Source organism: Peromyscus leucopus, chromosome X (genome assembly GCF_004664715.2).
Source record: "Peromyscus leucopus breed LL Stock chromosome X, UCI_PerLeu_2.1, whole genome shotgun sequence".
In the NCBI taxonomy this organism is placed as follows: Eukaryota; Metazoa; Chordata; class Mammalia; order Rodentia; family Cricetidae; genus Peromyscus; species Peromyscus leucopus.
Window position 1 is genome coordinate 87,247,549 of NC_051083.1, and position 27,997 is coordinate 87,275,545.

Below are 27,997 nucleotides of genomic sequence, written 5' to 3' on the forward strand. Positions count from 1 at the left end.
AAAACGCTAGGCGGGAACCCGCAACGTGAGGCGGGGAGCCGGCGCCCCGGCGGCTCCGTCCAGGTGCTTCCGGCTCCCACCGGACGGAGGCGTGCTCAGCCCGGGCCTCACTCTCCCACGGAAGTGTGTTTAGGCGCACCGGAAGCCACCTCAGGGGGTGAGCCATGGCGGGTTTGCCTGTTAGAGACCCTGCGGTGGATCGTTCTCTGCGTTCAGTATTCGGTGAGAGGATTTCGAGGGTGCCACCAGGCAGGGAGGGACGTCCCCTGCGGTCCCCAGCCGGAGCGGGTGTCGGTCGGGGCGGGCGCGCGGGTCCGCTGCTGTCCTTTGCCGCGGCGGCAGCCTGGTGTACTCGTGGGCAAACACCCCCCCCTCCACCCCCACCTCGGCTCCGAGGTGTCGGAGCTTTCCGCAGTGTGGTTCAGGGAGCTAGACTCGAGCGGTTGCCTTGCCTGCGGCTTCTTCCCCTTCATGATTCTCAGTTATTTTCTAGGAGGAAAGGTGCGTGGAAACAGAGCGTCCCTGTTCCGTGCTGCTTCTCCTAGCCCCAAATACAGATTTTATTCTGAAGCCATCGACCCTAAGTCCACTTTCCGCCCTCTCATAAACGCGTAATACCGCTTGCTTTTTACTTGTAACGTTGCATCCAACCATAGTGGTAGCGGCCACCTGGCATCTTGAGGTGGGTTGCGAATGAATGAATGAATGAATGAATGATTAAAGCCCGGGGAGATTTTAGGGAAGCGAAACTAAGCAACTCTTAGGATTTCAACGAGTTACTTCTCAAATAGGTGCATTGCTTTTAAAGCACGTTTTTGGGGGGCAGTAGAATAGCCTCCCGTTTAAGGACAGCCTAGGCTACATAACAGGGCCAGCCAGAGCTACACAAGAAAATTCTCAAAACAAAAAGAGCACGAAGCACTGTTGGAAAGAAACATGGCAAAACAGTTCAGAATAATTTTTAAACATCCTCCACTATAGTCATGGCTATTCCTCCATAAGTGTGTGTATACATGGAAATGAAGACACGAACCCATCCCCTTTAATTTATATTTTTAGTAGTCATTGGTCGAACTTATAGGGCTACGGCTAAATACCAGTGCTTAAACATTTATTTTTATCAAAGTTAAGGAAAGCATCCTGTTTGTCATATGTCCATGTGAGAACTGTTTGAAAGACATCTTTTTTTTTATTTATTTAGTCTCTGGCTGTGTTATGAGATCTAAAAAGATACAGTGGAAGCGGGGTTTTGGTGAATGCTGTCCAGTCAGTTGTTGCATATTTATTGATAAACATGGAAAGCCTCCTCTTGACATGCTCACGTCGCAGCATTTGAATGTGTTATCTGTTCCTTAGTGGGAAACATTCCTTATGAAGCTACTGAAGAACAACTGAAGGACATCTTCTCAGAGGTTGGGCCTGTTGTTAGTTTCAGGTGAGATCCTCTTTTAAGAACTAAATGAGGGATTCTTAAAAATCACCACAGATTTTAAAGTAAATACACAGGCTTTATAATTCATATCCAGACTTACATGAAAGATTTGTTTCAAAAATACAAAAGCAGAGTTAGAAGGGGTATCTTTTGTTTTGTTTTGTTTTGTTTTTTGTTTTTTTGAGACATGGTTTCTCTTTGTAACAGCCTTGGCTGTCCTGGATCTCACTCGGTAAACCAGGCTGGCCTGCCTCTGCCTCCACAGTGCTGGGATCAGAGGCTTGTATCACCACACCTGGCTTAGAAGGGTATCTTACTGTGGGCTAAATTAGAACATGCCAGTGTTAGCAGGAAGCCAGCCTGTGTGTGTGTAGCATTGTTCCTGATCCCTGGTTTTGCTCTTCAGATTGGTATATGATAGGGAAACCGGAAAACCAAAGGGCTATGGCTTCTGTGAATACCAAGACCAAGAGACAGCACTTAGTGCCATGCGGAACCTGAATGGGCGCGAATTCAGTGGGCGAGCACTCCGAGTGGATAACGCTGCCAGTGAGAAGAACAAGGAAGAACTGAAAAGTGAGTACCAATCCAAGCCCTGTGCATTCCAGGTTAGTGAAGATGAAGCCGTGCAACCTCTTCATTTGTGATTATGCTTCAGAAGACACTGGGGTGGTTAGCTGATGAAAAGCTTCTTACGACCCCAGGTGCCCGAGTGAAGGATGTGTACAGTTAAGCAGCTTGGCTTTAGAAATCCTTCGGTTCTCTTAGGAGTTGGTTTCCACTTTAAAGGAAATTCAGGTTCACCAAGCCTAAAGGCATTTCCACAAATCCTATGGTGAAATTAACGTCTTTGCTATTTAAATGCTTCTCTTCTGAAGTGATTTGTCAAATCAATAATGGCATCACTGGCCCAGCTGTCCTCTAAGAACAGAAGATACACTGTCACTTTGCTTCACTGAAACGACATTTTTGGGTGGCTTACTTTCCAGCTCCAGAATTTGCAGTTATTGATGGGTGCTAACAGAACCCTGGAAGATAGACACTTGAAATGACTTAGTTGGTTCTTTTGCCTTCCTGACTTTCTTGTGCTTTCTTCCTAATCAGGCCTTGGCACTGGTGCACCCGTCATTGAGTCGCCTTATGGAGAGACCATCAGCCCCGAGGATGCCCCTGAATCTATTAGCAAAGCAGTTGCCAGTCTTCCGCCAGAACAGATGTTTGAGCTGATGAAGCAAATGAAGGTGGGGGGGGGGGCATTAGATTACAAACAAAACCATTTACATCAGATGTTCAAGGGTTAATGAGCATAATTCCCTGAGCTTAAGTAGTTGAGTCTATAGACACTATTTCATCCACATTTTATACACAAAGCTATTTTTATACACCAACAGACCTGCCCAACAGTCCAGCTGTGTTTCTATGCCCCCTGTAGATGTTAAATTATAGGTTTGCCCATAAGTGATATTACCATAATATAAATGACTCTTCTTGCCTGCCATGGCCGAGATTTTTTGTTCAGTGTCAAAATCCATGCTAAATCACCAGGCATGGTGTTGCGTGCCTTTAGTACCACCACTTGGAATGCTGAGGCAGAAGGGTCACAGTTCAAAACCAGAATGGGATACATAAGGCACTGTCTGAAAAAGAAAGTCAGTAGTAACTCAGATTACCTTGGATATTACCTTTATGAGATAGAATGGCTCAAACCGTTCTCAGATTCTTAGTATTGAACCTGAAGGTGAATTTTCTTATCTTCTCAGCTCTGTGTCCAGAATAGTCCCCAGGAAGCACGAAACATGTTGCTTCAGAATCCACAGCTGGCTTATGCTTTGCTACAAGCCCAGGTAGTGATGAGAATTGTGGATCCTGAGATTGCCCTGGTGAGTGCTTCTGGTTCTGGTATGGAAATAGTAGGGTATTCTTTGAGTGGTATAGGAACTGCCTGATTGGCTTATTAAACAGACAGCTCATAGATGTATCTTTTCACTTTTTAGAAAATTCTGCATCGCCAGACAAATATCCCAACGCTGATTTCAGGCAACCCTCAGCCAGTCCATGTTGCTGGGCCTGGCTCAGGACCCAATGTTTCAATGAACCAGCAGAATCCTCAGGCCCCTCAGGCTCAATCTTTGGTAGGGTTTTATTCCACAACATTTTTTTAATCTGTCTTAAAATGTTATTTTCTTTCCAGGAGAATATTGAGAGAAGAAACAGCAGGATTCAGAGATGGTAATTAAAATTTTTAGGCGTAAAAGCAATTTCCAGATTGCAGAGCTCATACCACCTGAAAGAATGTAGATTCTGTTCCAAGTTAATAAAACAGAGGTCCTTCCTGTGAACCCTTTTCTAATAAGCTAATTTTTTGTGGATATACCTGCCACTGTGGTTATCACTTCAACATCCTTTATGTTACCTCATTTAAATCTTCATAGCAGCAGAATGAGGCAAGCATTCTTACTGTCTTCCTTCTCAGCAGTAACAATGGAAAAAGCATATGTTCAAAAGCATGATTGTATCCCTACAGACATAAAAATTTAATACATCTAAAGGTTGACATTTTTGTAAAGAAAAGGAAGTAAACACTAAAGACTAAATGGGAAAAGGGATTTATGATGTACAAAAAGGCCAATTGTAAATAAAGAGTACTTTGTCATGCTCAGAGATGTCTATTGCCATATGATAATAGCAAATATTAAACATATGAAATGTTCATTAATGAAAAGTGGAGAAAATTTGGTATATCGATCCAATGGAAAACTTTAAACAGTTCAGTAAACTACATGTATAAATAGGAATGACTTTCAGAAACCTAATGCCATACAGTAAGGTAGGCAAGAATATGTGGTATCAACACAAATAACTAAAAAATATAATGGCATACAGAAAGTAAAATGAAGTAAATATGGGAATATTCTCCATATGGGTATCTATCAGCATAAATTCTCAAACTGTTAAGTGAAATGCCAAAATAGTTCAATATATAAAAGTATGTGTATTTATTTTATGTGTAGTTGTTTTTATGCATATGTGTAAGTACACTATGTGCATGCGGTGTCCAAGGAGGCCAGAAGAGGATTCAGATTTCCTAGAATTAGAGTTATAGACCATTTTGAGCTTCCATGTAGGTGCTGGGAACTGAACCCAAGTCCTCTGCAAGAGAAGCAAGTGTTTATAAACATTGAGCCATCTTTCCAGCCCAAATACAACCATTTTAAATGCATATAAGAATTCTGAGTAGTTATTTAAGGAGTAGAAAAATAGTGGTTATGTTGTTTATGTTATTTTCATAAGCAAAAAGCCCATAAATTAGTTTAAAAAAAAAAACAAAATGAGTAATGGGTATAACCAGTTCACAAAACTGAAATTAATTATTCATTCTAAAAATATAAACTAAAATAAGCCACCATTTTTCACCTACTGGATTGGTAGAGGTAAATAATGTAGATGAATCCAATGGGCAAAGATTTGTAAACATTTTCTTTAGAAACTCAGGTAGTAAATACCTTTGGCTTTACAAGCTGTATTGTCTCTGTAATGTGAGATAATATGTAAAAGTATGTGACTGTAGTCTAGGAAAACCTTAGTTATAAAACCACTTATAGAAACAGGCATGGTAGTCTCTATAATCTCAGCACTTAGAAGGAAAGCAGGTGATCAGAGTTCAAGTTCATCCTTGACTACCTAGCAAAACTGAAGCCATTCTGGGCTATTTCAGACCCTGACTCAAAAAAACAAAGGCTGGGCCTGCAAAATGGTTCAGTAAATGAGGGTGCTTGCTGTCAAGACTGACAACCTGAGTTCAATCACTGGGACACACATTGTGGAAGGAGAAAATGTATTCCTGCAAATTGTCCTCAAGTGTGCCATAGTATATGCACATGCACACTAGATAGATGGATGCGTGGATGGGTGGATGGATGGATGGATGGATAACTAGATGGCTCAGTAGAGAAAGGTGCTTATTGCCACACTTAACAATCTTGAGTTCAATCCCCAGGAGCCATATAATGGAAAACGAGAACTTATACAAGTTATCCTCTGATCTCTGACCTCCACACACATGCTGGGGTGTATATGTGAACACAAGAAATTTGAGAAAAAAATACAATATATTAGACAGGGTCTCACTATATGGCTCTGGGACAGTCCTAGAACTCGCTGTGTAGACCAGTCTGACCTCTTAACTCACAAAGATCCACCTGTCGCTGGCTCCTGAGTGCTAGGATTAAAGGCATACACCACTATTCCTGGCTTGAAAAATGTTTTAACTGGTAAAGAATTTAGCCAATTTGGTGATACATGCTATTAATCCTAACACTTGAGGGGCAGAGGCAGCTAGCTGGATTTCTGAGTTTGAGGCCAACTTGATGTACGTAGAAAGTTCCAGAACAGCCAAGACTACATAGAAAGACTTTGTCTCAAAAAACAAACAACAGCGAAAAAGATGAAAGAAGAATTTAGCCAGTGAGCATTCGTTTTCCAGCCCCTGTCCTAGATAAGTATTTTGCAGAAATGGAAAATTAAGACTGAAAATCTAACCAGTCTAAAAGAGTCATAGATGGCAAATTAGGATCTGAACCTAGTCTAATCTCATGACCTGTTTCAACCACCTCACCGTACACTTTCCTCTTTTCTGTATAGTTTTGATTATAGTGAACTGTATGTGATTTTTAAAATATTCATAGAACTTTCATTGCAGTGTATTGCTCTAGTTCTATTTTTTAGTTATTGTTATAAGCCTTTAAATTGAACCGTGGAGGAAAACAGTGTTATATACAGACAAGTTAAAACATATCTAAGGCTTTGAATATCCACTGGAGGTCTTGAAATGTATCTGAAGAAAGCAGGGTGCTAGTACATTACACTCCCCTCTGCCATCACTACTCACAGTGATGCGTTCAGGACTGAACATGTGGACCAATCACAATCCATTGACATCCATGCTGTTTTAGACTTGATCTAACAGGTAAAACCACTGCTGTTGGTTTAAGAAGCAGCGGATGTGAGCAGCATCTCTACTCTGAATCCCATTCCTCGCTTCTTGATTACTAAAATGTACTATACACAGACTGCAGAGACATGCAGAAAGTGGGATACTACTGAACTCAGACTCCAAACTTTGTTCTTTTTGGTGCTCATATATTCGATTCTTTTAAAACTCTTTATTCTTTGCAGTTATTCACATTCCAAAGATGTGAGTAGTTCTCTAGGGAATGATATTGCATATCTTTTCTCTCAGGCAGTTTAATGTATCATTTAAAAATTTACAAATTTACACATACCCCCAAGAAAGTTACATCCAAGGACAGAAGATATTAAAGCTTGGAAAATTTTTTTTCATAAAAATGTAGAGTATGAGCAGGACTTTTTTTTTGAAGTCTCAGTCCCCTTTTTGTCAAGTAAAAAGCATTTTTTTTAAAAACTCTTCTTGTTAGGTGCTAATGAGTGAAGTCAAGAATGGTTTTACTTGCTGCGTTGCCACATGGATAAGACTTCATTTCCTACACTAGTCTCTACATTAGGCAGGCATATGCTCCATCTTAACTGCATTCACATAATCAGGTGCAAGTCACATACTGCAGTTTGCTTCTGTGGAATTCAGAGTACGATAAACCTAATGCTATAGAAGACATACACAAAAACGCTATTTGGCAGACTGTTGGAGCTACCAATTTTAAGAGAAACTTAAGGCCATAGACTAAATGTTTTGAGTCTGCAGAGAGATGCTCACACTTGTTTTTCTCTTGGTCAGGGTGGAATGCATGTTAATGGTGCACCTCTGATGCAAGCTTCTATGCCAGGTGGAGTTCCAGCCCCAGTGCAAATGACAGCAGCTGTAGCAGGTCCTGGCCCTGGTTCCTTAGCCCCTGCAGGTAATCAGTTAAGAGTCTTTACCATTGTGTTACTTTGATGAGGTTTTGCAGTAGCAACTGCTGAAGTGCAGCCAATTATTTAATAGGATCTTGATATAAAGTATATGTGTAGCTATACCATGTATTCTAGGCTGAGGAAACTAGATGATTTCTTCTTTGTTTTGTATTGTTTGGAAGAAAATGTCTTGCTGTGTAGCTGGGGCTAGCCTCAAACTTGCAAATCCCCCTACTTCAGATGCCCAAGTGCTAGGATTAGAGGCATATGCCATCAATCCCAGCTAAATGAGCTCTTAAGTGCTGGTATGACATACACTTGGATGTCACGACAGTGTCAAATTCATAGAGATTTCTAAATATCTGTTCTCCAATTCTGTACTTACATTGTCATGAAATGCTAATGTAGACTATTGATCAGTACCCTCTCTGGACATGTTGAGTAATCTTGTCCCAGTGAATAAAAATTAGCTAGACATATTCAATAGAAAATAGGACCAACAAGCTCCACTTAATATTTAGAGATAGCCTTACATCTGTTGGCTTAAGTGTGGAGTATATGCCCCTCTCCAAATGACCATAGAATCTTTTAAAAAAAAAAAGACCATGTACTTAGCCATAAGCTAAATTTAACAAATTTGAGACAGTAGAGATTTTTTATAGATCACATTGTTTGATTTTAAACCAATAAAATTAGAAATAAATAATTAAAAGGTGAGTAGGAGGTGTGGTGGTGGCACACATCTTTAATCCCAGCACTTGGAAGGCAGAGGCAGGCGGATCTCTGGGGGTTCAAGGACAGCCTGGGCTACAGAGTGATCCAGGACAGCCAGGCCTACACAGAGAAACGCTGTCTCAAAAATAAAAAAGAAAGAAAGAAAGAAAAAAAGGTGAGGGGGAAGAAATCTTTACTTGGAAAATTAAGAAACATACTATAGCTATTTAAAGAGAAAATAAAAATTCTAATAGTATAATTTAAAACAATAGTAATATATATTCATATGCCATACAAATAGGTATGAGAAAGAGTAAGGTGGTGCCTAAAAGAAAATGAATATTCTAAATACCTATGTTACTAAAAAATAAATTCCATACTGGTACTAATTAATTAGAAAAATAATAAAGCACAAGACAACAAGAAATGGAAATTAATGAAGATGGGAGTGCAGCTCAGTGGTAAAGCACTTGTCTACCATGTCAGTCCCCAGCACCAAGCACAAAAAAGTCTTAGCAATCAAAACACCTCCCCAAAGAACCAAAAACCAAAAACTTGAGTATAACGAAAAAATTAAAATAATTAACTCTCAAGAGATGTTTTTGAGCTTATAGTATTTGTATTTATTAATTCATTAAAACTTCTTGGGATTTTTTTGTGCTATCCTACAGTCTTTGAAAATTGGTAAGAAGAGGAAAAACAACCTTTAGAAAAGTGCAGGAAGAAACTGTTTAAGAGCTTTGTAAAAGCAAAACCAGATGACCAGCAAAAACAGCCTCCTTTATAGTTTGGGAGTTACAAATTAAGTAAAAATAAAATGAAACTTACACCCATCAGTGTCAAGTTTCAAAGAAGAGGACAATATTTGACAAAAATAGGAAGGTTTTCAATCTTTCAAGAAAGTAGTACAGCATGAAAGATTTCTACATTCTGACAACCAGTTCCACCACTGGGGATTTAGCCTTTACAAATAAAAGGTGTTATGTGATGATTTTTTTATGTGAGAAATTATGCTCATAATGCCTTCTGCTATCTTTTCCTCAGATCCTAAACCTTTGTATTGTGTTAGTAATTGGTCTGGATTCAATGGAATGGAACATTATGGCTGGAAGGAAGCTTTGAGATCATTTAGATCAGTGGTTTCCGACTTTAATATGTGTTAGAATCACCTGAAGGACCTATATAATGCAGATCGATGGTCCCTGCTGCCAAACTATAATTTAATAAATCTGAGGTGCAGAACCTGAGAATTTGCAGTTTTCACATTTTTCTGGTTGATAGTGATATGGCTTGTCTGACTGGGGACCACCTTCTGGGGACTACTATTTGGAACAACCTGTTCATTTTTCAGATGAGGAAGCTGGGAATATAGTACTTTCATTGAGTCACTTGTTCAGAATCACCGTTATTTAGTAGCAAGAGCTGGGCTAGCACCCAGTTCTCTGGGCACTTAATCCATAACGTTTTTAGTGCTTAGCATGTTTAGTGAGATAGGGACAATGTGATGTGTACTCTCTATTTTAAGGAAGTATCCATGAACTGCAAACAAATCAGCTTGCCTTTTATCCCCACTCAACAGCATATCTTGCTCCTTTGGAGAAAACAGAATTATTGCTATGTGGAAGGGACCAGTCAAGGATTTGTGGTGCGTGATTATTCTTTATATAGTAGTCATCATACCCCATCTGGTTAGTGTAGAGCATAGGTTCTCCTTTTTATAATAGATATTTTGCAGTGGCTTTACTGTCCTGAAATGTAGTGCACAGATGATACCGCCTCTGTAACATGACTTCAAAAAATTAATATTATGCCCTAATTATAATAGAAACAGAAAATAAAAGAAAGTTAATTTATGATTAAAAATTAATATATAAATGTCCAGGTAGAGTTAGAAAACAAAATGTAATAGGTTTTTACATCTAGCCCATTAATGTAAAAACTAAAAATTTAGACAGTTACAGTGATGTTTGCTTTGATAATTCATATACCACAAGGACTTTGATGTGGTTTTCCTAAATAGTGAAAAATCATACTAAAACTCTTAAAACAAATTGTAGTCTCCATAATATACTCAGTATTGCATTTCTAGGGAAGTCAGTGTGTCTATATACTAAAAACAGCAGCACATAGGATTTTTGTGTTCACAAATACAACAGACTCAGATTCTAGGTTGAGATGGCAGCAGGCAACTTTTCCTTTATATGAATGTTCAGTGAGTCATTTAAAAGTTTTTTTCAGACACAAGATCAGTCTTGATTTTGTGGGACTATCTCATACTTTGTAGGCCACCTAGTATTCCTGGTACCATCTCATTCAGGGTTAACTGTGCCCCCCAAAAGCTTTGTCATAACTAAATAATATACCCACACATTTATAAAATACCCTAAGAGTCATACTGCCTCCCATGAGAAGAGTCTTGAGGGTAAGAGGCATTGTTTTCCTGCCTTAAAGGGCTTTCTGCCACAATTTTGGTAATTGAGATGAAATACTCCTGAACTCACTTGTCATTGAAGTGTGACATACTGACAGACTTCATCTTCTGTTTCACTGCATTGCTGAATGGTAGTTATCACCTTCCATCATAGGTTTCTCCATGTGGGGGAAAATGATGACATTTGTAAACTCGGCCACTGTTGTTGTTTTTTCTACAGGCTCAGTTTATGTTTTTTCCCCTGCCCTTTATTTTCTAGGAGTCATGCAAGCCCAAGTTGGAATGCAAGGAGGTGGACCGGTGCCCATGGAACGAGGACAAGGTAAATGTTAAATATCTGTTGCATATATACTGAACATGGAAATGTTCCATATCTGCACTGTCTAATGTGTCAGCCACTAACCACCAGTGGCAATTTAAAGATTGAGTTAATTAAAATTAAGTTCAATTTAAGTAACGTCTAATGTTCTTATTTCCTGAGAACAGTAATCGCATTCCAAGTGCTCAGTAGCCACACGTGCTAAGGAAGACCACACTGGGCACTGCAGATGTAGAATGTTTCTATGGTCAGCAAAACGTCTATTGGTCCAGACTTTCCATAGGGGCTATTCGAAGCCTAGCTCTATAAGAATCAGTGATGTGTGACAAATGCATCCTTTGTTTCCTGACAGTCTTACAACTCCACTAGCGTGTTCTCAATCTGTGAATAGCTGTTGACTTCATAAGAAGTTGTAATAGTGAGAGTATAGTATATGACTGGGTCTGTAGATGTCAAGATGTAAACCCTTTAGCAAACTGGGAGCAAAGCAGAGGTCTGTAAAGCATAGTTGCAAAGTATTTCATGTACTGTGGCAAAAACACTATATAAGAGCAGCAACCCTTCCAGAATCTGCATTCTTTTCTCATATTATTGGAGTCTGAAAGAAAATAAAATACAGTAGTTTGATTAAAAACAAGATGATGATAGAAAAAAGGAAACTGAATGTATACTGTAAATACTCAGTCACTTCCGTTTCCATAGACAGCCTCGGGAGTTGGGTGGCAATGCCTCCGTTTTACAGGTAAAGAAATGGAAGCACGGGAGTATTAAGTTTCTCAATGGGATGCAGTAAGTGCATACTCATATCTGAGTATTATGGCCTGAATCTGGTGCTCTTCTCTTTTGACTTAAAAATTAAAATCTCTGAATCTAAAATCTGCCCTCGCTGGGCAGTGGTGACACACATCTTTAATCTCAGCACTCGGGAGGCAGGTGGATCTCTGTGAGTTCAAGGACAGCCAGGTCTACAGAGCGAGCTCCAGGACAGCCAGGGCTACACAAGGACACCATGTCTCGAAAAACCAAAAAGAAAGTAATAACAACAAAATCTGCCCTCTTCCCATTATTCTATACTGCCAGTGCTAATTTCAGAATGAATTTTCAAAATACTGTACTTACTCATTAGATTCCTCCTGTGTTGGGAATAGATTGATTTGGACAAGAACACAGGGGCTTAATGTTTTTCTTCTTAGCTGATTCCCTACAAGAGAAACCTATTTCAAAAGCAAAATATTAAGATACAGGCCCATGGTTTGTACACAGTGATTGGTGATTGAAATGATGAGTCTAAACTTATCAGATGAATGGCAACAAGACAAACTTCTGGCCAAACATGTCATCTTCCCTCTATCCCATGCTTCTGTGCTGCTGTGTACTGCCATCCCATTACTGTCAGGACATCTACCCCAAAGTGTCTCTGCAGTAGTGAGAAGGGCTTAGGCTTCCATCAGTCACATCTCTCCCTCTTCCTCGACCATTAGTCTCAGTGAATCCCTCAGCTGTTTACCGCATACTTCCATCAGACATCTTTCTTCCTACTGGAGTTTAGCCCCATCTTTCTGCTAAGAATTACCAAAAGGAATTGACTCAAATTTTGAAAGTATATCAAGGATCTGCTGACACAAAGATGAAAGTGAGATGAGTTTTAGCAATTTCTTTCAGTATCCAGCATAGGAAACTGTTTTCATTTGGGACCAGATTTGTCTTTGCCTGGAATCCTTGTTTGGTGTGCACATTTGTAATTGTGACAGGTATTTGAGACAGTGCTTCTCGCTTTCCCACCTCCTGAGTTGTTTAATGTTGGTTGCCTTGTCGGCTCATTAATCTTTGTCATTTTTTTATAATCATAGACTTGCTGTAGTAGACTGTTTCATTTAGAGTGATACTCTCTTTCCTCATCTAAAGTTCATCAGCTGCATTTACCCATTTGATATTTTTTGACAGAAATTTTTAGACTTTAAAGTAAGACAAAACTAGTATTGCCTCACTTCTGTTATGGACTCTGTGATAAATCTCATGTCATGTTCATGGAAATTTCTTTATGTTTTGCTTCTGAAAATACATTTTTCTCTATTTTATTTCTTTTTTTTAATGTACAGGAAGACATAAAATAAAATGCTGTAGCAACAGAAAGGAGAGTCCAAAATTGCTTGTTATCCTTGCCTAAGTAAGCCAGCCCATAGGTTTTCCCTTAAGAAAGATGCCTGGTCAAAGTGGAACTGTTGGATAAGACAAAGGCCTCTTGTAGTTTAGGAAGTTTTATAGGCTGGGGCAAACTAACAAACTCTTGGCTTTTTACTGACATGTGTAAACCTCCAGTCTCCATATGTGTATGTTCCTTTGTGTGTTCAAGCTATTTTAAGTGTCTGCTATTTCTCCTTTTGAACTTACTGCTCACCTAGGAACCCTACAGCACTCGCCCGTGGGACCCGCCGGGCCTGCATCAATTGAGCGAGTTCAAGGTACCCATTGTATCTGCAGGTTTCCTTTTGCTTGTGGTGTTCAGGGTGGGATGTTGAGAGGAAAAGAGCTGCTTGGCAGTCATCCTCACATTCAGAACCCCAAAAGGGTAGTGTTTTGGGGTTTTTGGTTTTGTTATTTTTGTGTTTTTTTTTTCTCTTGAGGCCACAAGCCTAAGATTGACCTCTTCACACAGGGCAGAGAACATGGATGATATGAGCATCTGTCCGAGGCTCTGCTTCCTCCCTACTGGTGTCAGGAGGCTTGGATGGAATAGCAGTCTGTAAGGAGACAGCAGCAGGTTCTTGCAGAGCTATGGCAGTGTTCATATGCCAAGACACTATCTCTCTTTTGTGACTCTGGTCCTTAAACTAAGATTGATTAGAAGGAAAACCGGGATTGTAAGTTTCTTGAGGTCACATGCTCGTCCTTGGCAGGTTGCTCCCCAGTTCGCTCTTTATATAATTCCATCCATACCTCTGACATGGCCAGATTCTGCCTACATCCTGCTTTTGTTCTTGAGCTGCAAGAGGATTCTTCTGTGGTGAGGTTTCACCCACTCTAAGGTGTCCAAATTACGTTGTCAGTGGTATAGAGTCATCTCTTGTTTCCTTATGTGTCTTTCACAGCACTAACTCCATGTTTGTTTCCTTGTCAGTGCCAATGCAAGACCCCAGAGCAGCTATGCAGAGGGGAGCCTTGCCTGCCAACGTCCCAACTCCTCGTGGTCTGTTAGGAGATGCCCCCAATGACCCACGGGGAGGCACTTTAATGACTGTGACTGGAGAGGTAGAGCCTAGGTAAGTACTGATGTAGGAGGAAACAGCTTGAGAAGGTGGAAATTTTCCTTACATTGAAAGCAAATTCTTTCTGGAACAGAGTTGGACCTGTTTGCCTACTTCAAATATACATAAGTATCTGTAGCTACTGTCCAAGTCTAAGCACTTTTCCTAAAGCATAATTGTATAGTTAAGAAGGTAACTTTGAGCCAACTATGACTACCATATTTTCAGAAATTGAAAATTCTAGTACTATATACCTAACCAAGGAAAACATGAGGTAATGGTACTATTAATGGCAATAGTTGTTGATGGTGGGGATCATACCTCTGGCTTTTCTCTAAGTACTTAAATCACCTCATTGAATCTACCTTAGGCTGGGGGTGTAACACCAGTGATAGAGCACTTGCCTAATATTCGCAAGGCCCTGGCTTCAATCCTCAGCCCCACAAAGATAGACAGATAAATCCATATAACCTTAGAAATGAGGATTGTTAGTCCTTTTGTATAGGTAAAGAAACTAAAGCATATAGAGGTTAAGTTAGTGACCCCTATCACACAGCTAATAAATGGTGAGACCTAGATTTCAACCATTCTGTCTGAATCCAGAACCTGCATTCCTAAGCATTATGCTGCCTAGTCATTGTACATGTAATAAGCATTCATTAATTCTTCCCTAATTTTGAATGCCTTGGCCAAATAAGAAATTCTAGAACACACAAATTTACATTCTATAGTTTTCCTTTGATCCATGTGATGTTACTTTATTACCATTTATTTACTGATGTTTGTATCAGTTTCTGTTAGATGTTTGCATACTGATCTGCTTGACATTTCAATGTTGGTACATTTTGCTTTATAATATGTCATTTTTCTTCATCTCTAGAGCTTACCTGGGACCACCACCACCACCTCATCAGGGCCCACCCATGCACCATGTTCCTGGCCATGAAGGCCGTGGACCACCCCCACATGATATGAGGGGAGGTCCATTAGCTGAGCCCAGACCTTTAATGGCAGAGCCAAGAGGACCCATGCTAGATCAGAGGGTTCCACCCATGGATGCCAGAGGTAAGGGGGAAACAGCATTACAACTCCAACTAGTAGCCATGGGTTGATGAAGAACTTGGCTCTCTTCAGCTCTAATATGGGACAAGAGTCTTGGCAAGATTTTTTACAATTTACCTACAAATCTAATAAACTAGAAAGGAGACAGTCTCATAGGTAAGGAGAGATGTGACTACAAATTAGTAGCTACACACTGGTTTTCTTAAAACTTTCTAGGTGGAAGAGATCCCCGAGGATTAGATGCACGAGGGCTGGAGGCCAGAGCCATGGAGGCCAGAGGACTGGATGCAAGAGGGTTGGAGGCCCGTGCCATGGAAGCTCGTGCCATGGAGGCCCGTGCCATGGAGGCTCGTGCCATGGAGGCCCGTGCTATGGAAGCCCGTGCCATGGAAGCCAGAGGCATGGATACCAGAGGCCCAGTACCTGGACCTAGAGGACCTATGCCTAGTGGAATCCAAGGTCCCAATCCAATGAACATGGGGGCTGTCGTTCCCCAGGGAACAAGACAGGTAATACTTGTAGCATCTACATAAAACCTTAATGTATTTGAGAATTGCTTACTGAGCCTGATTTTTATTGACTTCTGACTTAAATGAATCTGCTTGTTAAAAAGAAGAGACTAGCCGGGCGGTGGTGGCACATGCCTTTAATCCCAGCACTCGGGAGGCAGAGCCAGGAGGATCTCTGTGAGTTCAAGGCCAGCCTGGGCTACCAAGTGAGTTCCAGGAAAGGCGCAAAGCTACACAGAGAAACCCTGTCTCTAAAAACCAAAAAAAAAAAAAAGAAGAAGAAGAGACTAGGCTCGCCTTTTACTTTCTCATATCCCTTAGAAGAAGAGTGTTCTAGTCTCTGATAATTCAGAAAATCTCTGAAAATGAAAATGTATAGGTCAAGGAGTACTCTACACTGGGTATAGAAACCAACATCACATACAAAGCCCCCCCCCTCCAAAACAAACACTTGTACAGATCTTAGACCATTTGAAAAACCTCAAAAATGATTATAGTGTGCAACCCTGAACTAGAGCATTTGAGGAGTTGTGTTCATTTTGATTATCTCAGGGTGGCAGAGACCTGTGTGGATTTGTTGTCATGACAGCATCTAAATGAACAGTGGCATAGAAAAGGCAATCTGCATACAGTTCTGGAACTGCAGTCTGTCTCTGTCTCCTTCACTTGGCTCACTCCAGCTGTGTGTATGGGATACTTTGTAGTAGTCACCTCCTCATTTATCATCTCCAGTTGCTTGTGGGGGGAGATAGAATGTGTGTATCCTCCCAAGTTTTTATATGTTGATGCCTTCATTTTTCCATTTCTCTTCCCATTTTCACGTGTTTCTGTATCTTCCAGTGTATTGGGGTTGGGAGAGGAAAAGGAGGAGAGAGAGAGAGAGAAATATCAAAACTAGAATGCAGCATGTCCAGCATCCAGTGCTCTCATTTTATAAGTTTGGAAGCTGAAGGCCGGAAAGTCCGGTGACTTCACCTCACTAAAAAAAAATGACTGAACAAGGATATAGCTTGCTCTTCTATTTTACTCCTCTGTCTTACTTGTGTGTGTGTATGTGTCTCTGTGTGTGGATGTTTGCCTGATCCTCTTCAATTTGAGATAAAAATGTGACTTTTTTTTTTCTTGGTATATATAGAATAAAAATTATTTTCTGTTATATTTCAAGTTTTGCTTTAAAAAAAAGTTTGTGGGCGTTGATTCTTGTTGCACCCACTATGGTCAATAGTCTCATAGCACACGTGTTTTTTATACATCTTTTCAATACTTAATTTATTGAGCATCTACTGAATACCAAGCATAGTACTAGGGATATAGTAGTGTGATCAGCAAATTCTTGGCATACTAGCTGAGGAGAGAAATACCAAGTAACTACACACTGTGCTTATGTAATTTTCCTGATGATTCCATGGAAAAAGACATTGAAAATGATGGCTAATATCTTGGCTCCTTTTTCTCTGCTAGTGCTTGAATTCATTACTTTATAATGCTAGGGTTTTTGTTGTTGTGTTTTTTCTTTAATTTGGTTTTGTGATGCTAAGATTCAACCTAGAACCTCACAAATGCTAAATCTACCAGTGAGCTATATCCCCACACCAATATAGTTTTTATTAAGTCTATAAAGCCAATTAGATCCAAGGTAGAAAAAACAAGAACTTCAAATTGATACTTTTTTTACATTTTTAGCCATATAATTCAGTAAATATATAAATAATACATCCCAGTCATCTATAAAAGTGTTGTGTTTGGAACCTCACTTTTTCTTGTATATTTCCCACTTGTGATAGACAATTGCCTTTATTAGATTATTTTTTGAGACAGGGTCTCTTCATGTAGCCCTGGTTGACCTAGAACTTTCAGTATATACTGGGCTGGCCTTGAACTCACTGAGATTTGCTTGTCTCTGTCTTGGGAGTGCTGGAATTAAAGGCATGCACCACCACATCTGGCTTACCTGGTATTTTTAGTGTAGCTTTCTACTGTTATCCTTTTTTTGATGTTTGTTTTTTTAACTTAATATGGCCTTCATATATCACTTTAAATCAGGTTTTCAATTTAACTCCACTCCATGCAGTTAGAAGCTTTGTAGCTAACTAAAAGGCTTGTTACTAGGGTGGTTATGTAATTTGTCATACAAAGAACACATTCAAGAATGAGTGTTGTTAATTTACTCTGAGACAAAAGCATAGACTGGAACTGTCTTGGGCCAACCAAGGTATGTGGCCAGTCTTGCAAGTACCTATCTGCCTAGTACAGGTACTCCTGGAAACTTCAACTGGCAAGTTTTGGGTAGTTATTTCATACCACAGTGTCTCAGATTGGTATTTAATCAGTATTAGTAAATTCCTAAGTGAGTGTAGCCAGAGGTGGTTCATATCCATTATAGATCATTAAGGTTGACACAAGTCCCTGGATGGACTAAGTGCCTCTGTGTGCCACTGCATCATGTACCCAGTGTCTTAGAAAAGAGCTGATGCGCCGGGCAGTGGTGGCGCATGCCTTTAATCCCAGCACTCAGGAGGCAGAGCCAGGTGGATCTCTGTGAGTTCAAGGCCAGCCTGGGCTACCAAGTGAGTTCCAGGAAAGGCGCAAAGCTACACAGAGAAACCCTGTCTCGAAAAATTAAAAAAAAAAAAAAAAGAAAAGAGCTGATGCAGGTGAATGAGTATTCCAGGTGTCTTAGTTACTGTTGCTGTGAAGAGACATGATGAGATGACAGTGGTGATGCTTATAAAAGAAAGCATTTAATTGAGGACTTGCTTCCAGTTTCAGAGGTTTAGTTCTATTACCATGATGGGAAGCATGGCAGCAGGCATGACATACGTGGTGCTGGAGAAGTAGATGAGAGCTATATCCTCATCCATAGGCCAAAAGGGAGATACTGGGCTTGGCGCTTTTGAAACCTCAAAGCCCACACCCCAGTGACCCACTTCCTCCAATAAGGCCACACTTCCTAATCCTTTGAAATAGCGCCACTCCTTGGTAAATAAGCATTCAACCATATGAGCCTGTGGGGAGCATTTTTACTCATACTACCACATTTGATTCCCTGGCTTCCATTGGCTCATAGCTATATCATAATACAAAAATGCATTCAGTCCAACTTCAAAAATCCCCATAGTCTATCACAGTCTCAACACTGTTCAAAAATTCAAAGTCTCTTCTGAGACTCATGGTAGTCTCTTACTTGTAAACCCATAAAATAAAAATAAAAAGATCAATTACTCACCTCCAATATACACTGACACAGAATATATAGTACCATTTCAAAAGGGAAGAAAGGGAGCATAGTAAGGAAATACTGGACCAAAGCAAGACTGAAAATCAACTGGGCAAATTCCAAACTCTGAATCCCCATGTCTGATGCCAAAGACATCATAAGATCTTCCAACTCCTTTCCGCCGTGTTGACTGCAGCACACTTCTTTCTTGGGCCGGATCCACACCCAGTCTGCAGCTTTTCTTGGCAGATATCCCACGAGTCCGACATCTTCAACATCTTGGAGTCTCCAATGAAATCCAGGCTTCACTGCACAGTTTCACATAATGGCCTCTCTGTGCCTCCATACAAGGACACCCTTGAACATGCCTGGCCTCAGCAGCTTTCCTTAGCCTCAGAGGGAGATTCTATAACCCCTTTTGTGTATCATTGACTTGTGGCCAAAGCTGCCAAGTTCTGCTGCTTGATGGGGCTGCAATTAGACCTCCTTGTTCATGTACATTTGCATCAGCTTTTTGTTGTTGATTGTTTCCTTTACTCCTTAAGCTTTTCCTTAATTCTGTTTCACAAATTGAAGATTAGCTGGGTAGGGTCTTGCCCTGAGGTCACCACTCCCTTTATTCCATTTAGCATCAGGCTTTTCTTTAAAGTTTTTATCTCCTTGAGCACTGAGATTAGCTCTATTACACTTTCTAGTGCTTCTTTTCTCCTCAAACTGTACATTTTATATTTTTTCTTTCTCAGCTTACTCCTTTTCGTTTTATATCTGCCTAAGAGTGGCCACTAACAATCACATAACACAGTCAATATTTAGCAATTTTAAAATCTCTGTTAGTGTCATTAATCCAAAACTGTTCAATTTAGCCTCAGGCAGATTTTTAAGACTCAGGCAAAAACAGCTGCATTCTTTGCCAAAATGTTACAAGAATGGTCCACTTCTCTAGTCCAGACTCTTCCATATTCTGCCAACAAGCAGCATGATCAGGCCTGTCACAGCAATGTTCCACTCCCTGGTACCAATTTATGTTGTAGTCACTGTTTTGTTGCTGTGACGAGACACCATGACCACAACAGCTCTTAGCATTTAATTGATGGCTTGCTTACAATTTGAGAGGTTTAGTCCCATCCTCCTCATGGTGGGAAGCATGGCAGCAGGCATGGCATGCATGGTATGCATGGTGCTGGGGAAGTAGATGAGAGCTACATCCTGATCCACAGGCAGAGGGAGATACTGGGTTGACATGAGATTTTGAAACCTCAAAGCTCCTTACCCCCAGTGATGCACTACTTCCAACATGCTACACCTCCTAATCCTTTCAAATAGTGCCACTCCATGGTAAATAAGTATTCAAATTTATGAGCCTATGGGGGCTGTTCTTATTCAGGCCAGCACACACAGTGAAAGAACTATTCTAAAAGTTGTTCGAACTATTTTAGTGAAAAAAGAGTGGACTCAGTATAATTTATGCTTCCTGTTTTCTTAAGTAAAATGCAAAAAATACTTAAATCATTTCTGATTCCTCAAAATTAACATGAAAATAGATCCATTATTATTTATGTTTTAATATAAAACATAGTTTTGTCCTGTGGGGTATCTGTTCCCTTTCCTGATGGACTGTCACCTGCTTCTTCACATTGTTAACCACATCATCTGTTCCTGACAGGTGTTTCTCTATACTTCCCTGGTTGTGATCTGGGAAAGCATGTAACAAGCTTGGTAAAGATTTATTTGCAATAAAAGTATCTAAACTCTAGGTAAGAGCCTGAGTGTGAGCATCACACAGGTATAGAGTACATCTAGTTAGTTATAGTAGGTGTATAGAGGCATTTTCCTTGGGTTCTGGTTGTCTTCCAAAGGATTGGACTCACTAACCATTCTAAATACCAATAAATATGCTCTAACTGCATTTTGTTCTAACTTGAGTAGTATTTCTCAGTCTGTATCAAACAGGAAGCAATTGTAATGTACTCTATAGAAAGCTCTAAAAAAACAAGGGCTGGAGAGATAGTTGAGTGGTTAAGAGCACTTGTTATTGTATAGGACCTGGGTTTGGTTCTCAGCACCCATGGGGTGGATCATAACCATCTGTAACTCCAGTTCAGAGGATTCAGTACCCTCTTCTGGCCTCCATGGGCACTAGGCATGCATGTGGTGCACAGATACACATGCAGGCAAAAAACTCACACCCATAAAGTCAAAACAAGCTTAAAAAGATTCACAACACCATTGGTTATCTGAGCACTAAAAGGGATATTGCAAGTTTTTGTTTTAAGAAATCTCTAAAAAGCAAATGTTGGGCTAATACCTTCTTTTCCCCCAGAGACCTTCCTATCTCCTTTCTGTCTCTCTGAAACTGACCATCTGTTTTGTGGGATAGTCCTTTGAGAATAACTACCAATGTATACTTGAACTAGAGGTTGGCAGTAGTAGTGTGAACATCGCTTCTCCAGCAGAGCAATATATAGTTGTGTAAAGTCAATTGGCTTTACTTGTGTTTACTCTGAGCATTGATTTCTCCAGTGCTCCTAGTTTTCCCTATGCATATTTGGCTAAATTTTGCTAATTTGATTTCCCCTTCCTGCACTGTGTATTATTTGTTAGTGATGGTGGGCGAAGATGTGTATGCTAGTGGATCTAGTTTAACCAAACACTGCCTTCTGCTTTCGCTAACAGTATAAGCTGATCTTTAGATCATTAATCTCTTTTCACTCTTACCTGTGTCAAGATTGGTACTGTATTGAGGTTCCATGGACATCAGGAATTCTGTATGCTGTCTCCTTTCTTTATACCCATAGGTCCCAGTCATGCAGGGAGCAGCCATGCAAGGAGCAACCATGCAAGGAGCGACCATGCCAGCTGGAAGCCAACCTGGTGGCTTTAGTCCTGGACAGAGCCAAGTCACACCCCAGGATCATGAGAAGGTAAGCAGCACTGTCTGACTGCCTCCCTGTGCACAAATGTAGTCTTTTTGATCTCTTCACTTACAGTGAAGTTCCTGGGTCTTCAAAGTCCTTTTGAAAGGGATGTTTACTCTAACTTAGAACTCTCTAATGATCTTGACTGAGCATTTTGGGGACCTGATTCTAAACTTTTTAAGTGAATATGATTTTACATTTCAGATTCATCTATAAATGTCAATTTTTTTCCTGTGAAAGCCAAACTGACCTAAAAATCCAAAGCTCCTTTCTGCTTCCCCTTTCTACCAATACTTTAAAAAAATAGCATATTCACCACAAGTTTATCTTTCTGTTGTTATACTTGGCTATTGGGAGCTTGTGTCTGATGGGAAGACTTAAACTTGTGAGGGGATAACTCAAAATAGGGCTAAAAACTTAAGAGTTCCCAGGGCTCACAGATGCCATCTTAGTATGCAGGAACTTTGAGTTCCAGAGGCATCTCTTTGCATCAGCTAAGCGTAGGTATTTTCCTTTATTCTTGTGCTTCATTGTGCCTTTATTCACCATTTCCTTTTTTCTTTCTGGCTTGCAGTTTGGGGTGTGTGTGTGTGTGTGTGTGTGTGTGTGTGTGTGAGAGAGAGAGAGAGAGAGAGAGAGAGAGAGAGAGAGAGAGAGAGAGAGAGAGAAAGAGAAATCCTTCCTTTTCCTATGACAGTAGCTTTTGGGCAGAAGCTGGTGGTATTTTTGTTTCTCATCATTGAAACTCACAATCTTCCTTTCTTCTGTGCAGGCTGCTTTGATTATGCAGGTCCTTCAACTCACTGCAGACCAGATTGCCATGCTGCCTCCTGAGCAGAGGCAGAGTATCCTAATCTTAAAGGAACAGATACAGAAATCCACGGGGGCACCTTGAAAGGTGAGCTGACTGAATGGTCCCTGGGCAGAACTAGGTCCTTCTGTATTAGAAGTACACAACTTCAACCTTTAACAACATAATGTTCTCTGAGGCCTCCAGTCTTCACTAGGCTTTGTCTACCCTTCAGTAGTCAGCATCTCTGGGGATAGGGTAAGACTGTAGAACATTTGTTCAGTTGTTGAATTATTTTCAGCCTTTTCTAATGATGAAATTAATATAGGGTCAGTTTCCCAAAATTAATAAGGTATAGGAATATAGAAAGTTAAAGGTAGGGCCGGTAAGATGGCTTAGCAGGTAAAGGTACTTGCTGCCAATTCTGATAAACTGAGTTTGATCCACAAAATCACATGGTAGAAAAGAAAACCAACTCTCCTCAATCTAATCTTCTGACCTCTACACACACAGTAGCAGTGGGAGCCCATAATAAATAAATGTAAGTGATAGAAAGGAAGGTAGGTAGGTAAAGGTGAAAGACCCTGCTTCCTGAATCTCATTCCCGCAGCAGAACCTATCAAAGTTTGGTGTGGATCATTCCATGATTAGTTGCATGATTAGTTGTTTTATTCCAAGCCATTCCTTCAAAATGGAGGAAATACAAAGTATTTCAATAACATATTACTCTTTAGGCTTCTAGTTTTTTGTTTTGTAGTGTGTGTGTGTGTGTGTGTGTGTGTGTGTGTGTGTGTGTGTGTGTGTGTGTGTGTTTGGGTCTCATATAGCCCAGGCTAGCCTTGAATTCACTATGTAGCTGATGATGACCTTGAACTTCTGATCCTCCTGCTTCCACTTTCCAAGTGCTAAGATAACAGGCATGCAGCACCACACGCTGCTTTTGAGGTACTGGAGAGCAAATCTGGGATTCATGCATTCGAGGAATGCTCTATACTTGCTGAGCTATATCCCAGCCCTTGTGATGAATATTTTGATGGTTCACTATTACAAGCCATTTAAAGTAGTAAATGGCCCTGTCAACATCTGTTTCTTTACATTTGAAAGATAGCTGGATAGTACCATTATTTTTCTTGCTCATCTGTCAGGTAAGAAGGATCCAACTTGCCTCACAAGTTTGTGGCCAAACTTGCTTATATAAATATTGTTTTATTTTCAAAAGTATTTTCCCTCTTTGTATTTCATAAACAATTCTGTTCTCTGAAAGCAATTTAAATTTCATATTGTCCTAATACCTGTTAGAATGTCTTCTTTGGAATTTTTACTTTTTAACCCTGTGTGTCTTATAATTCCCACACACATGTTACCATGTAACAGTGAACTCATGATAATTAGCAGTCTTACTAACTGTACTGTAGTCTGTATTTGTAGTGATTTCAAGGCTTCCAAACTGCAAATATGCATTGTATCTACTCATACTTTAAATGACTGCTATAACTGGAAGTGATCATAGGTGGTTGAATAACTAGACTCTTCGTATATCCTACTTTACCTTTCTTCCATATATCCCAAGAATTTTATTTTCTTCATTAAAAATATGGACTATATTCATAGGCATTTACTTTTAAATATTATGACAGAAAAGGCATTCTCTGCAGTTTTAAAAAATTACTGGTTTTAAGAGTGTGAAGATACAATTATTACTGAAAGTTCTTTCATTGTGTACTCTTAATTATATCTCATTTGCCTTGCATATTGACCTCAGGGCAAGATTTTACAGGATTTTTATTTTAACCTTTTGAAGCAATCATAGTTTCATAGGAAGTTGGAGAAATAATACAAAGGACCTCATGATAGCATCTTATATTTTTGCTTTGTAGTTCAAGGCCAGGCCTTGGTATATTACTGTGAACTAGACTACAAACTATATTCAGTTTTTACAACTCAGTAATTTATACCAGTGGATATGAAGCCGCAAACTGTAATTTTATATGAGTTAACTCTCTACTGCTATTTATGCATATTGTAGCTGAAGCATTGGGTTTTTTTTTCCATCCTAAACTTAGAGTTTTGGTTCCTTTCTCCCATCACAGACAGTGTTATTTATCAATCACTATTGGAGATTCCAGTTCTTGGACTGGAGAGACAGCTCAGTTCCTAAGGTGCTTGCTACACAAACATGAGTACCCAAGTTCAGACCCCAGAGCCCACATGAAAACTTGGATGCAGTGGCACACTCTGAGAATCTTAGATGGAGAGGTGAAGACAGGAAGATCCTTGGGACCTCCTGACTAGCCAGCATAACCTCATCAGTGAGCCCCACGTCCCAGTGAGACACCCAGTCTCTAAAACCCAGGTGGATGGCCATCCTAAGGATTAACACTTGAGGTGACTTGGACTTCTTGCTTCTGCACCCATGTACATATATACACATATGAGAAAGAGAAAGGAAGGCAGTTGTGAAGTAAGGGAGGCTTGCCTGCCCATGGTATATATTTGTCGATTTCTGTAGACATTTTATGTTGTCACAACTATTAGAAATACTAATATTGATTTAATAATTATTAAATTAGTATGCCACTGTCATTCAATGGGTAGATATCAGAAATGCTCCTGAACATCACACAATGATGCACAGACCATCTTCCTCACTTCTTCTGAAAATGTCCATGTAATGTCCAGGCTGAGAAACCCTGCTACAAAGGACAGTGAGGAGACAGGACACAAGGCAGATACTGGCTGTTTGATCTTTAGCACATCTCCCCTCCCATCAGTCCATTTTTGTGTGCCTTTTTTATGGGGGTAATTGTTTTTTCCTGGTGTTTAGGAAAGAGAAGTCCACTTGTAATGGCTTTCTCCGAACTTTTTCTTACAGGTTCTCAAAAATACCTGGCAACAAATCTGGAAATATAATTCCATAACATTGTTGAAATGTTGAAAACATGGTGAATTCTGCATCCTAACCCCCGATGACTCACATTGCTGCCAGGTGGAGGACTCACATCACCATTTCTCCAAATGAAAGCAGTTCATTTTGTTGTCTTAGTTTGTATATTTTTTGTAACAAAAAAGTTTAAGTAAACTTTGAACACAATTTTCACATACCGCAAGTTGATATACATAACCCTTTTGCTTTTAAGAAGCTAAACACCAAGGCAAAAGCTTAGGTATGTTTTCTACCCTTACTGCACATTGTCCTTTAATCTCATATTGCCGTAGCTCTGTTCTTACTTTAGCATAAACATTTATTCTTCTTTATGATATGTGAGTATTTCTCAGAAGCAATGTTTTCAGGAACTTTGTGTTTTGTTGAGTTTGCTTTCAGCCCTTTGAAAACTTTCTAGAGTCTCTGAGTTTTCTGGGAGAAAAAAGCAAGTGTTTAGAACTATAAACTGGCCAGAAGGCAAACAGGCAAAGAGCATACCACAGAAATGCGTTTGGTTTAGGACAATCCAGTTACCAAAATGTGGTGTTTGGTCAGTAGCAGGTCTGAACATACATAGCTCAGAGTTAAGACAAAGGTTGTTTTGGCACTGGTTTGAGTGTGTGTTAACAACCTGAGAGACTGTTGTAAAGCTCTTCTGTCTAGGTAGCCAACTTTACAAGTTTACAAAGCCACTGGTTTTCCACGTGTTCAAATTTAATAAGGAAAATCAAGTGAACAAAATACATTTTATCCCATCTTTCAAAAAATCACAAAGCTTTCAGCCCTGTCCTCTAACTAAATTTATTCTAAGAACTTAAAACAGAAAACCCTAAAACTTTGACATTTTCAAGGCTTTTAAGAGGACCAAGTATAGAGCACAGGAAGGCAGATTGTCTGTTAGGGTTGCCTGCTTTTTTCCAAGTACTTTTTTCCAAGTACTACCTACTTGGAAGAGGACTAGTGCCATTACCCTGTGCTAACCTGCAGGTCACCTTGCCTTTTGTTCTCCCATGGTGGCATTAAGGAGGAGCATGGCTGCTTTCCACCTGGTCAACCTCAAGACCTTTGAAGAGTTGCCTTAATAATTAGTAAAGTTTATTTACTAGAACTAATTGTGAGCTTATTAATATTCTCAGAACCCTACCCTCTGTGTTAGAATTATGAGCAGGTGAATTAAAATCATTACTAGGCATATGAAGCATAATAACATTGCTTACATGCCAAACCAAAAAATGCAAAGATATTAAAATTGAGGGATGTTTCCATATATTTACAATGAAAATTTGCTGGTATGTCACAGTATAACCTATCAAGAAAAGTGCCAACCAGCAAGTACTCCCTGCCTAATCCACTTATCCCAAGTTCAACTGTGATGTTAATTATGCATGCAGTTCAGTGTTTCCATTACCTTCTCTGCCTCCTGCATAAATAATCAGTGATGTGATGATTCGAGCAGCTGTCATGATTTTAAAGTACCAATATATTTAGACACAGAGATCTTGAGGAAAATATTTCTCGTTAGGAACTTGGGTTTTACACAACCAATTCCCAATCAAGATTCCTGAGGCTGAAGTTATTTGGTAAGCAGTTGTCTAATAGAAACTATCTCCTGGAAATCCTAGTGTGCATTTTCCCAAAGCCTCATTAAACTTAATGTGGTTAGCAGACATTGAGGTGAATAAACTGACAAGAGCAGTGGCACCCCAATTTATCCCTAGGGAAGCACTCACCAGTGTTTTTACTGGTGTAATAGTACAATTAGGTACCCCATATTCATGACCTGTGTTTATTATGTTCAGACTAGTGACTGAAAATTGATCCTGCTAATCCTTCAAGCTATAGGTTGCTAGATAATTGGAAATGTAAACTTGTTCACTCTTGGTCAATTAATGGTAGAAAATAGGTGGTCTAGATTCAGTTTGCCGAATCTGTGAGTTCAACAGTCTGAGCACACTGAAGTGTGGGATTTTTCTCCCTGTGAGGAGCCTGGGGGTTCTTTTTCTTGTGATTCACCATGACTAACATCATGTGGTTATTGTCCTGGTTGATAGGAAAAATAAACATTTTTATAGGGAAAAAATGACATTCAGTGAATGATTCCTCAGAAAGACCTGGAAAATAGCCAAAATTATAAATTCTTTATTTTCTTTTTATACCAGACATCATAAACAAACCCCTTTAACAAAAATAATGGAGAGCTTCTGTTGAATTAAGTTATCCTATGATATAGGCTGGGCCTTCATAGTTACTTCAAACAATGCAAAATGGCAATATAGTTGGCTTCTGATTATAATGCAAATTTGATTACAGTTAATATACTTTAGATGGAAAACCTAGGGAAATTAAGCAAAATTGTTCAATAAGCAAAGATGAAAACCTTTCAGTTTTTTTGACAAAAGAAAGAAATGTAAACTGTTGGTCACACTGGATAAGATCATGTTTAACAATGTACCTAGTGAGTATGATATGGGAGTGGGAATCTTGGTAATTTTATGTTGTTTATTATTTATGATTGTTTTATCATGGATTCAATAAATATTTTAAAATTCACCCTACTTAGAAATCTTCTGTG

At 39.7% G+C, this 27,997-nt stretch overlaps 1 protein-coding gene across 4 annotated transcripts; it reads left to right on the forward strand.

Annotated features, from left to right (window-relative positions):
- On the forward strand, positions 1-27,975 carry Cstf2 (cleavage stimulation factor subunit 2). Of its 4 annotated transcripts, XM_037199460.1 has the most exons (16): positions 1-222; positions 1,357-1,435; positions 1,839-2,008; positions 2,537-2,673; positions 3,193-3,312; positions 3,427-3,564; positions 7,185-7,305; positions 9,594-9,659; positions 10,705-10,767; positions 13,167-13,226; positions 13,883-14,024; positions 14,890-15,074; positions 15,288-15,580; positions 21,593-21,718; positions 22,485-22,610; positions 25,375-27,975. In XM_037199460.1, the coding sequence occupies exons 1-15, from the start codon at positions 165-167 to the stop codon at positions 22,605-22,607; spliced, it is 1,881 nt and encodes a 626-aa protein (XP_037055355.1). In that variant the 5' UTR covers positions 1-164; the 3' UTR covers positions 22,608-22,610; positions 25,375-27,975. The 4 variants fall into 4 exon arrangements, with proteins under 4 accessions (XP_037055355.1, XP_037055356.1, XP_028730846.1 ...); XM_037199461.1 differs by lacking the exon at positions 13,167-13,226 and having other exon boundaries at positions 2-222; XM_028875013.2 differs by lacking the exon at positions 9,594-9,659 and having other exon boundaries at positions 2-222.
- The last annotated feature ends 22 nt before the right edge of the window (positions 27,976-27,997 follow it).

Coding starts and splice junctions, on each gene's coding strand:
- Cstf2 (XM_037199460.1), top strand. CDS start 165: ATGGCGGGTTTGCCTGTTAGAGACCCTGCGGTGGATCGTTCTCTGCGT. Junction 2,009..2,536: donor GAACAAGGAAGAACTGAAAA/GTGAGTACCAAT, acceptor CTTCCTAATCAG/GCCTTGGCACTGGTGCACCC. Junction 3,565..7,184: donor CCCCTCAGGCTCAATCTTTG/GTAGGGTTTTAT, acceptor TCTCTTGGTCAG/GGTGGAATGCATGTTAATGG.